We start from the raw sequence: 12,550 nt of genomic DNA on the forward strand, positions 1-12,550 counted from the left end.
TCTGTTAAAACCATGGTACAGAAAACACTAAAGAGGCAGTCTAGAACAGGAGTGGCCAACTTGCACCATGCAGGCCACGTGTGGCACAGGCAACCTCTGCATGTGGTACACAGATCAGGGATGGGGCAGGTAGCACAATGGCAGGTAGGGCAGAAAGCAGAGTAGCAGGGTGGGCAGGAAATACAGGGCAGGAAGCAGAACGCAGAGCAGCAGACAGGGCAAGAAGCTCGGGCCAGGGAACAGAAAGCAGAGCAGCTAAAATGGGGAAGGGAAGGGAACTATAATGGCACTCGGGGAGGGCACAGGGCTAACTTGTGGCACACCTGCCAAAAAGGTTGGCCCCACATAATTTTGCTAGTACAATTCCCTTCTCACAATGGGCAAGGAAAGCATGTAAGATCTCCAATAGCAACAGATTCCAATACACGCAACAAACTAAGTCAATCAATGGCACAGCATACAGTTCATTGTCTATATCTTAACAGAAATAGGTCTGTTAACGATTTCTTAGTAAAGGACTATGCAATTCCAGATTAAATTTCTGTTCAGAAAGGCAATGATCTCACACACTCAATTCTCTTACTTGACTTTAACTTGCAATGCTGAGTTTTAAAATTTACAACCTGCACTTAGCATGTTAGATCATGCCGCTTTTCTCATCCTGCAAAGAGGTTCGTGAAGAGGATCTTCCTAGCAACAGCTCCTTCTCGTGGATCAGGCTATCTAGAAGGTCCTCCTGTCTGTAGTTATGATAAACCTTCAGGAAGGCCAGGATGGTAATTCCCAGCCAAGTCAGCCAAGCAGCCCAGAAACCAAACTAGACAGAAGAGATGGGGGAGAGATTAATATGTTTTATAAGGATAAAGTCAACACACAGTAAAGGGCCAGGTCCTCAGATGGACAACTTCCAATGGAGCTAGGCCAATTCATACCAAATAAAGAGAATGAGCCCAGTGTTTCTTGACCTCTTTAGGCTTGTGACCTCTTATTCAAAATCAAAAAGAACAGAATACACTAGAAATCACAGCATTAACTTTCTATCCCTAATGCAAGGGGGCTGGACCCAATGATCTTGTGAGGTCCCTTCCAGCCTCTTACAGTCTATGAATCTGTGAATCTATGAATCCTTGTCTCTCAGGGAAAAAATCATAAATGAAGGAACTAAATGAACATGACAGGTGTGTGTCTAAGCAAAACTGTGACGTGTGCTATTAAAAGCATGTTGAACTCTATCTTACTGTAGAGGTGGCAATAGTATGTGATTTGAAGTTTGTTCCAGTGACTATCTGCTTAAGGGGATGGGAGGAATTTGTAAAACAACCTGTGTAGAGCTGGAAAGGAAACTGTCTTCCAGTCTCACTAAAGTTTTTGTGAATTAAGAACCTTTCCATTCTAGAAAGTAAGAGCAACTCACTCCAGGGTTAGGGACCGACATTACACATAACCTGGTTTAAGTGATCAGAAACTGTTCATAGACCAGTTTTGCTGGATAAGGCGGGTACTTGATTTTATGCAGGATAGATCCTATAAGAACATAAGAATTGCCATTTTCTGGGTCAGGCCATTGGTCCATCTGGCCCTGTCTCCTATGTCACACAGTGGCAGAGAGTGGACGCTGCAAGGGAGAGTGAACTGGGTATGAACAGGGTTGTTTTCTCCCTCCCACTGTTCCTCTCTCACGTGCAACGCCTCGCATCTAGGCTAAATAAAGACAGTCAAAAAACCTGAAGCTGAATTGATTCAGTCTTCACAGGTTAGAGTCTACTCTAAGCTGTGTAGATAGAAATGCTAAGCAAGTAAACAGACATTCACTTTTGATTCTGGAAACACAGCCACATGCCTGCAGTGACTTGGGCTAGAAGCCCAGGGATGCTAGAGCAGCCTCCCTGCTGGGCTGGAGCAGACAGCTTGGGCCAAGGCTAGTCCACCCACACTGTAACAGAGGGTTTAAGGGGAGGTGCAAAGCATCTTGGCATACTGGGGGAACTGACTTAACTTGAAACTGGAGAGGGTCTGGGACAGAAGTTCAATAAACCAATTTAACCTAAAACAGTAAGTCTGATACTACGTCCATCCAGGTTGATCTTACACTGGTTTCAGCCATTTTGAAAGCAGTTTATGTGCCCTGAACTTCTGTTGTGTTACAAATTTGAACCGGTTTCCAATCACTTATACCAGTTTAAGTGTAATTTCTGTTCCTAGCCCTAAGGTCTAGGAAGTTCTGATTCAGAGGCTGTGCCCCTCGCTCCCATGTTCAATCACTACCGATGCCACTTTCCTCCAAGAATTTGTCCAATCCCTTTTTCAATCTGGCTAAACTGGCAGCTTCCACAACATCTGGTGGCACTGAAACATGAAGTAACAAATAATAACAGCAGTAGATGTAAATTCAACATCCATAACTATTTTTAATGTAAAAATAATGTGACACACTGCTCCTGGTTCATCACTCACTGACATCTATGGATAATTCTCATCAGTTTCAATGGATCGATTCAATCAGCTCCTATGGCCCTAGACAGATGCACAAATAGCAAGTTAACTAGCATATTGTGGGACCCTATTCTGACCTACCTGTGCAATAGCAAACTGGTCATAGAAGGCAGAGTTTTCTAAATTCAGTTCAAGATCAATATCCTGTAATTCTTCACAGCTACCAGAGGCAGGCATTAGGGGAAGAAAAGAAAATTATTTCAGAGATTCCAAACGATCAGACTAAGCATAGGATGAAAAAAAACCCAAACATTTAAGCATTATCCTAGCCACAATGGATTTCTAAGAGCAAAACCTCATCACTATAAAAACACATGAATATGACATCATCATTAAAGAAATTACTTTGCTATCACTGAAATAAATACAGGATATATTTTTTTTTATCTTAAGACTACTCCTAGAGCAAACTGTGAAGTCCGTTCTAATCACCTTCCTTTATCCTGAACAGAAACACCAGAATAAAGGCTGCAACTTTCAAACTCATAGTGCAATATACAGTAATCAATGATTGCAATACTTGGGTTGGTTGCCAATTTACTCTAAAATGAAGGTAAAATAAGCATTGAATAGTTTGGGGTTTGTTTTCTTTTCTTTTTTTTTTTTTTTTTTGGAAAGTAGAGAAAATCTACATTTAACCCTAAGTGAGCAGTGGTCTTCTGAAAAATGTAATTGTTATAATATAATGTCATTAATAAGTTTGAAACCCTCCTCTTCTAACACCCACCCCTTTCTCTCCCCCTATCCCCGCCCCAACACACGTTTGGCATTACCCCAGCTGTTCCTTTCACCCCTAGCCAAAACAAAGCACAGGAGCCTCCATTACCTTTTGACATCATCAGGGAAAACGTCAGAAGAAGGGATTGTGTGGGTGTTTGTTTCGGATGTTCCAGCAAGGAGAAGATACTGTGATGGTAAGAGAGAGGCTGCCTACTGATTTTACAAATAAACTCGGACTTTTACTGGTGCTGTGAAAAAAATCCCAGGATTTTGAGGTGGTCTTTCTATCTCTTGGTTGATTTCTGAAGCCTCTTCTCTGTCCTGGTCAGTGGTGTCGGCCATCTTGGATTCTTATCCGAATATTCGATTAGGCGTTTTTTTTGTAATCGAGATAGAATTTTTAACCGAATATTCGAATAATTCGATTAATCGTTGCCGCCCTAAACAGAACATTTACTATGGCATTTTACAACATATGACAATGCAAAACATAAATGTATGCTTCAGTAGTACTGTTATTCAATATCATATGACATAAAATGTCACCTTTTCCTACCAGCTCATTGTTATTTGTTTGCTACTATAATTCATCTCGAACTATCCTCTGCCTCCTATACTGAACCCAACCACTGATGGTACACATTAGATTGTTTTATTAACTGAATAGCTTGTACATTTTATGACAATGCTGATCAGCAGTATTTTGCACTTTATGTAGTACCTTCAAACAGGTCTCCAGGTGGTGGAAATTTTAATACCACCACTATGAAAAGAATATGTTTATGCCCATTTTACAGATGGGTCCATGGAGGTACAGAAAGGATAATTAACTTGTCTGCAGGCATACAGTGGGTCAGCTGCAGACATAGGACACGAACTCAGGAGCCCTGACTCCCAGTCCCCAGCTCTGATCACTGGACCACACCCCCTCCCTCATTAAATAGCAGTCATGAATGGTTCCTTTTGAAATCATACTAACTTCTATTTGGCATTCTTGAATTTTCGCACGTGACTACTCCCTAGTAGTCCAATCACAGAAATAACTGATCATTTTGTTTCCCCATGGAGATTAAAGGAAAGTTTTTTGCTGTTTGGATCCCAGTCTAGAAACCAGACCATAAATGACCTTCATGTCATGAATACCTTTTCTTGCTTGCTCTCCACGCATTTAATAACTACATTTTGTAATACTTCTGTTTATCTGGGTACATATGAAAAAGGAACTGTAATCTTCAATACTAACCTATTTGGCATGCTTCCTTTTTCGGTAATAGCATCACACCACATGTTAAATCCAACACTCACTATAGTGCTGGCAATAAAGATGACAAAAACCACAAAGGCGCTGATCAGCAGATTCAGAAAAGCATAAAAGAAAGAGCTGCAATAAAAGGGAAGAAAAATGTAACTCATAAACAGCTGAAATACAGCATCAGCAGTCTCTTGAAGTAGCATGCACTGGGCACATATGTAAGATACCAGTGTCCATTAGAAATACATCTGATTTAATTAAGAGCACCTCATACAATTGACAAACTAAGGGTTATGAGGTTGTTTCTCATTATCCTTACCTCTTAGGCTCTTCTGCTTATTTTTTTAACACAGGAAGATAGGACTCTAAATCGTAAATACGGAGCTGTGTGATTGCTCTCATACAGCATAGCTTTCATTAGCTCTAATGATGAAAATCACCTTTGTTAAAATAAATGTCATTAGCTCAAATTATAGTAAGTGGAACTAAAATTATTTCATAACTAAAATGAAAATTGGGACAAAAATTGCCTATGATAAGAAAACTAAAAATAAAGCAAAATACTACTGATAACTATAATTATTTTAATCAACTAAACTTAACATTGCTGGCATCATAGGACAGGGCTCTGCCCATATGTGTAGTATGCATGGAAAGCTGGATCAGATGAATACTGAGATAACTCAGTTCATGTCATCTGAGGATTTGACCCCCTGTGACACTGCTCTGCTCTGTCATTTAGAACCCAGGGCAGGCATCAAGCATATGCTTTGCATCTGACTGCCTAGGGTGCTAATGTAAAATGCTTGAACAGGATGGGCAAAAAGCAGGAACAAGCCTGGAACCAATGTTTTTGGGGCTCCTCTGGGTGGTGGCGAAGATAGGGAGCCCTGGGCCTTATCTATATTGCATCTGCACAGAGCCTGGCCCAGAAAATGCATCCCTTGCTCCCATGTGGGAGTCCATGTGGCACCCACTGAAGTCAGTTTCTCATAAAAAAACTCAAAGGATATTCTTCCTGCTTTCCATGCGAGGATCAAGGACAGTGTCTAACCTGAGATCATCATGCTGTCTAGCAGTTTAGGGTCTTCAAGGAGCAGTATTTCAGCATGGCATGTTGTTGAGGAATGAGCTGTGTAGCTTGGGGCATTTATGCCTAGGCCCAGATCCTGCTTCTACCAAAAATCAGGAGAGTTTTGCCGTTCATTCCATAGAAGCAGGCTCTAACATGTCGACTTAAATGCATTATTGTTTGGTAATGAGAAAATTAAATACAAATGATGAATGCTTGAGATGAACAGGGTGCTTTTCATCTTTAAAATGCAAGCCAATTAATCATGAGAACATCCTGTTAAGCAGAAAAAATAACAGATCTATTTCCATATTAGACTAAGGACTCAGGGAAAAGCAAAATAATCGCAGTGACTGGCCCGAAGCCTACACAAGGATCCTGTGGCAGACCTAGATTTGGGAGTGAGGTATCCCAGGCCTTTAATTCTGTGCATATTTCACCTTACCCACAATCAAAATTAAACTCATACAAGTTGTACAGTGCTATTGCTTCTATATAGGAAATTCCAAAATCCAAAATAATATGCCAGTTATAAAAAAGAGAGAGATAAATGATTGACTTTTCAAATGCACAGCAGAAGACCCAGCAAGAGGCTAGCTAATCCACAGGATATTGGTGCATCACCAGGAGTCTTTCCGTTGACTTCAGTGGACTTTGATTTAGGTCTAGTGTAGAAAGCAAAGACTCATCCACTTAGTGGAGAGAGCCAGAATGAGCATGACAGCTTTGTGTAATGTCCTGCCCTGACTCCTATCTATTTTCATGGTGTTTGTTATAGCCTCTAAAACTGGATAGAGTGGGCATGTTTTACTACTGAATTCTGGTTTTAAAAGTAGTAAAAAATGTGAAGTACCACTGGAGATGATAATATCACCAGAACAGAAATGGTTTTGTAAGGCCAATCACTATACAGTTAGACAGCTAGCTAGCAAAGGCTGTAATTCTTACCATGTGTGCATCCCTGGGAATGGCTACATGGCACAATGCTGTGCTGTGCAGATAACCAAGCAACTCTGACCAACTACAAAGCCTACTTGCTTCAGGTCTTCCCAACTCAGCCTCAAACAAATCATGTACCCTTGACAAAAGATAGGCGTGTGCGCAGCCCCCCATATCCAGACAATCTTTTCACTGACCTAGGTAATAGTCTCCTTTCTGTCTTCACCCAATTCTCTGTTTATAGTCATTTTTGTAGCTCCAGGCCCCTGACTGCCAATGGACACCTCCTAAATTATTCAGCAAGCTGAATATCCTCGTACATTTTCAATGAGTCATGATCCTGTTCCAATGAAGTCAATGGCAAAGGATCTATCAACCTCAGAGGATGCAAGGGAATTACTCCTTCCTGAACTACCTCCAATGAGGAAACATGGTCATCATTTATGATGCCCAAAAAGTCTAAGATCCCCAACCTCTCCAAAAACAAAGGACCATTTTCAAGATCAGTCATTTATGCATATTTGAAATATGAAGGGGCATTTGCTCAAGGTTACACCAGCAGTATTTCACTTGGGATGCTACTCTTGCATTTTAGATTTGCAGTGTTAGATCTGAGTGCAAGGTGGAACTTTTCTCTCCCCGTGTTTTATTAGACAGGCTAAATACTGTCCTGTTTTAATCTCATAAGATTTCAAGCTAGCATATTTAATTAGGGCAACATGCTTTAGCTCAGTTTTCACACATAAAGCAGTCTTCTAGCTCCTTTTTTACCTGATAGGACATTTTATAAACTATGAAGAGCACTAGTCAAAGACTAAATGTTCAGAGGGAATGCAAGAGAGCCTTAAGCTACACATAAAAAGAACAATTTTCTATAGAGAGACCTGCCCAGCTAACCAGAATAAATACCCGTATTTGAAAACAGGCCAGACATCATGCATATCTTGTCCAAAATCCAGCATCCAGAGACTTTAAGTGATTTTTAAAAATGAACTGAAAAACTCAACCATATTTCTGTAACTACTTAAAGTTTATTTCTTTTTTAAAAAACAAACTTTTCCCTGCTAAAGTATATTAAAATTTTCCTCTTACACTTTGATCTTATAGGACAGTGGGACAGGGCAGGTCATGAACTAGGCATGCCATTCTAATCCCCTTCCCCTGACCAATCTGTTGCTCTGCTTTCTCCTACTTGCCCTGTGCTTCCTGCCAGATCTGCTGCTCTGCTTTCTTCTCCCCCCCCTGTGTTACCTGCCTCATCTGCTGCTCTGTTTTCCACATCCTACCCTAACTTCCACTGTGCTGCCTGTCTCCTCCCCACATGCAGAGGCTGTCTGTGGCATTTGTGATGCACATGCCATAGGCTGGCAACCCTTATTATCGGGTGTTTCAATCCTAGGCCAACTTTCCATTGTTCTACTGCAAATCTGCTAGGGCCATCTTACTATCAGATGGACTGAAGATGGCTAGAGAGAGAATACCTGGGAGATAGAAAATGAACTTCAACGCTATTATTTCCACAGTATTATTACAGCGCTCTGGGGCCCCAACCAAACCCAGGGCCCCACTGTACATAGCAGTGTACCATTATCTAGGGGCAGTCCCTGCCCCCAAAGAACTTAGAAGCTAAGCAGACAAAACAATGGGAAGGGAAACAATTGCACAGAAAGGATTGATTTGAGATGACACAAAAGGTTACTAGCAAGTTTGGAAAAGAAGGCAGGTTTCCTGATTCCTAACCCTGCCGACTAGGTCGCTCAGCAGTTATAAGGCATCTCTGGCACATCTGTAATTACCCTACACTTTGCAGCCAGTCAATTCAGAATGCTGCTGGTCGTCAGCTACCTACTCGGTCGCTGAATCATTACCGACACTTCTCAGCAGCCACGTGGTCCATAGCTTAGAAGACCAGGCTTGCTGCTAACTGCCATACAAGTCAAGAAAGTGGGTCCAAAATGGGGGGAAATGTTAAAGACCCAATAAACAATTGTCTTGAATTCAGAGGTTCTCGGACACATGCACTGCATGGTATTTACTGACAGAGGCAAGAAAGGGGAGCACACAGGTGCCCTGAAACTCAGCTCGTCTAGCATATGGAATCTCAGACCACCCCCAGACCACAGGCAGGAACCTCCCCGGCCCTTTGTGCTGCTCTGGTGATGCAAAGCCTCTGCCCATCCATAAGCCAACTGGAGGGCCCCTTCCAGAGTGACACAGGGTAGCTGGCAGACCTAGCTTTGGAAGTCCTCCATGCCTGCCGGGATCCACACACAGAGGGGGAGGACAAAGCCAGACTAGGGGAAGGACCCACCTTGTGGCCAGAAGCCTTGCCCCCCATCAGGAATCTCACCCTGCCACCCACTGCACATGGCAGGATCCAGCAAGGGACAGTTGGATCCCTGGAGCCATCCCCAGACAAGGAGGCCTCAATTGGGGACAGGGCAGGGCAAAGCAGCAGCTGAAGTTTGCAGCTTTTTTGTGCCCTTGTTATCCCACTGTTTTGTCTGCTTAGCCTGCAAGTTCTTTGGGGCCAGGACTGCCTCTTACCTAGATAATAGTATAGTGAGCACCCTAACAGTGAGGCCCTGGGTTTAGCACCATGGAATAATTCAAGAGAGTTTTTTGGTTGTTCACCATTTCCCCCCATCTTTTGATCTGCTCTGTTGGCTCACACGGCATTTAGCAGTGAGCACTGTCTTCTTAGCAGCAACTCAGTGCACAGCTTGAAAGTGTCTGTGAGAATTCAGAGTGATCAAGTCAGTAGCTGACTACAGGAATGTGCTGACCCTACTGGCTGCAAGCTGTAGGGTGATAACAGAGGTGTAAAACATGCCTTAGCATAGCTGGGAGGCCTCGTAAGCAGGGCACCAGGTTGGGAGTCAGGCCTATTTGATGTGCATTGGGAACATAGGATAATACCCACCAAGTAAAACTAAAAGCCCTCCATTATATGGGGGCTACTAAATGCACATCAAGTCATTATGGGGGACAACTAAAGAACAAAACAGGGATGAGAGTGAAGGTCAAAGGTTCAAAATGAGTGCACTGAGGGGGGACACCGAGCTGCACACACCAGACAGTGTTCGCTGGCTCTCGAACGAGTCCAAGGAGCCAGAGGACACTGCCCAGTGAAACTCTGCCCAGAGATGTGAGCGGACAGGTTGGTAGTCAGGCCTATTTGTCACCTTCAGAGATGTGAGCCTAGACCTACCAAGTCACCTATTGGCCTCCGTCAGGTGGGGAGGCTACAGAAAAGGTGACAACTGATTACTGGGACAAATGAAAAAAACAGGAGCTGGAGTGCTGGTCCAAGGTTTGTAACAAGGATGCAGTGAGCAGAGCACACCAGATAGCACCCACTGGCCCTTGAGTCAGTCCAAGGAGCCAGCGGACACGGCCCAGTGATACCCTGCTGGAGATGTGAGCAGATGGGTTGGGAGTCAGGAGATGCACCTTCTGTTCCCGGCTCACCAGTGACCTGCTGTGTGACCTTGAATCAGTCCTTTTTGTACAGCTGTTTCCCTTCCCATCATTCTGTCTGCTTAGCCTGTCAGCTCTCTGGGTTAGGGACTGCCTCTTGCCTAGATACTGGTACAGTGCCTGCAAGAGCAGATCCCAGGGGCATATACTGGTACACTTGCACCCCTTTGATTCTTGCTCTACTCAACATTTAAAACCAATTGCCTGGCCCTGGCAGCAGCATTTCTAGTCAGGCAGCGCTGAGGTAGTCCACTGACTTCCTGGCTCATCCTTAGGGCCCGACTGGATTCACAGCAGAAGTGGGCTGCACTGCAGCTCCTTTAATCCTACAGGTTCCCCTGTGAGCCCCCTCTACCCTCCACCACTGATTGGTGGAGGGTCCCCATTTGTAGCTCACTCCTGATCGGCAGGGAAGCGAAAACCACGGTTTTAAACATGGCACCGTTTCTGCCTCCCCTTTGGTTAGCAGCAAGCAGCAGGGCCACCAGGGCCCCTTGACCAATCAGCAGTGGGGAGGCAAAAAAGGTGCCATGTTTAAAACCGTGGTTTTCACTTCCCTGCTGATCAGGAGCAAACCGCAAGCGGGGCCCTCCACCAATCAGTGGTGGGGCAGTTGCGAGGGATCCTGCAAGATTAAAGGATCCCCAGTACAGCCCGCTTCCACCATGAATTCGATAGGGCCCTACTCATCATCTATCGGCTCCCTTCTAAACTTTTCATTCCTAGAGTGTCGATGACCCTCTCTTCTTTTTAATGGTCTTGTTGTTTCACCCATGCAACAAGCCTTTGTTCTGCCACGCTGCTGCCTGTTCACTGCTCGTGGGCACGAAACTCCTATGCCACAGCCCCGCAGGTGGTTTTTAACTCATTCCAATGATGATCTATTGCTTTGCTTCAGTCACAGAATCATAGAAAATGCGAGTAGGAAGGGACCTCAGGAGGCCACGTCGCCCAACCCCCTGCTCAAAGTAGGCCCATCCTCAACTAGCTCAATCCAGCCACAGCTTCACCTACCCAGGTCTTAAGCCTCTAAGGATGGAGGTTCTACAACGTCTCTGGGCAGCCTGTCCCAGTGCTTCCCTGCCCTCTTAGTGAGAGAGTTTTCCCTCATCTCTAACCTCAACATCCCGGGCTGCAGCTTGAGACCTTTGCTCCTTGTCCTGTTACCCACCACCCCTTAGAAAAGTCACAGATAGAGTCCCAGAGAAGTGAGACTGGAAGGGACCTCCAGAGGTCATCTAGTCTGGTGGTTCTCCACCTTTTTTGTACCAAAACCCACTTGTAAACATCGATGGCCAGTGCCGAACCAGTGCCCCTCACTCCCACCCTGCTGCCCCCCACCCCCAGTCCCACAGTGTGTGGGGTGGGGGGTGGGGCATAGGGGGCCCCAAGCAGCCCTTTGCAGGCTGGAGCTCTGCCAGCCTGCAAGGGAAAACCCATGGTTTCCCACATTTTTCACCTTTAAAGAAGAATCCATTTTTAAAGATGACCATTTTTAAAGTTTGTTCACAACCCTTTCATATATTCTTGTGGCCCACTTTTAGGTCGTGGCCCACTGGTTGAGAAACGCTGATCTAGTCCAACCCCCTGCCTGAGGCAGGATCATCCCTATCCAAACCATCCCATACAAACCATCATCTAAACTCTACACAAGACAGCCCGGCTCCATCCTCTTGGCGACCAGCTGAAGGCTCCTATGAAATCCCGGCTCAGGCTTCTCTTCTCCAGACAAAACAAGGCCATTTCCCTCAGCCTCTCCTGCCCCCAGTCCTCGAACCCTTTTTGCTGCTGAACTCTTCGCAACGTGTCCCCATCCTTTCTGCAGTGGGGGGCCCAAAATGGCCTTCAGTGCCAAATAGAGGGGAATAATCACTACAAATGGCCCTACTAGAGGGAGTGAAGTGGATAAAGCAGCCTGACCCCCAACCTATGAGGACAGCTTCTAGCTTAGGGTCAACTGGAGAAGAAGAGGCCTAGCTGTCATCCTTCGGGGTGTGGGCTCACCATGTAACCTTTTAGCCTCCCCCAGACGGGCAGGCTACAGACAAGGTTGCAACTAAGCTCCAGGAGCAAATCATGAAACACCTGGGAGGGGAGCGGAGGTTCAAAACAAGCGCGCCAAGGGCGGGGACACCGAGCAGAGCGCCCAAATGAGTCCTAGGAGCCGGCGGACACTGGAGAAGAGGTGTCCCTCAGCCTCTGCCACTGGGGGCTGCCCGCCGTGCCCTGGCGAGTGAGGCGCTGGGGCACCCCTGAGCCCCGCTGCCCTTCCCCGTGCCCCGGGCGGGTACTCACTCCTCGTGGCCCTTGCAGAGGAAGAAGAGGGTGCGCCAGGCCTGCGCGGCCGCCAGCAGCAGCGAGAGCAGCCCGGTGAAGGAAGCGGCAGGCGGAGTCGGCCCCCCCCTCCGGCACCGTGAGGCGCTGCCGCTCCACCGTCAGGTTGGCGCTGAGCCACATGCCCTCGGTGAAGAGCAGGCAGCGGCCGTGGAAGTCGTTGCCGTTCTCGGCCAGCGGCACCACCACGATGAAGCTGAAGAGGAAGGCCAGGAAGTAGCAGACGCACTGCGCGAAGAGGAAATTGCTCAGCGCCATGA

The 12,550-nt window shown here is 45.6% G+C and overlaps 1 protein-coding gene across 1 annotated transcript; it reads right to left on the reverse strand.

Moving 5' to 3' along the window:
* Nucleotides 1-284: 284 nt before the first annotated feature.
* TMEM179 (transmembrane protein 179) lies at nt 285-12,548 on the reverse strand. The gene is given in 5 exon segments (XM_006018057.2): nt 285-817; nt 2,575-2,653; nt 4,457-4,594; nt 12,252-12,332; nt 12,334-12,548. Coding segments are annotated over 5 exon segments (693 nt in total). The 3' UTR covers nt 285-637.
* Nucleotides 12,549-12,550: the final 2 nt, after the last annotated feature.

The sequence above is a fragment of the Alligator sinensis genome, unplaced genomic scaffold (assembly GCF_000455745.1).
Source record: "Alligator sinensis unplaced genomic scaffold, ASM45574v1 scaffold85_1, whole genome shotgun sequence".
NCBI lineage: Eukaryota > Metazoa > Chordata > Crocodylia > Alligatoridae > Alligator > Alligator sinensis.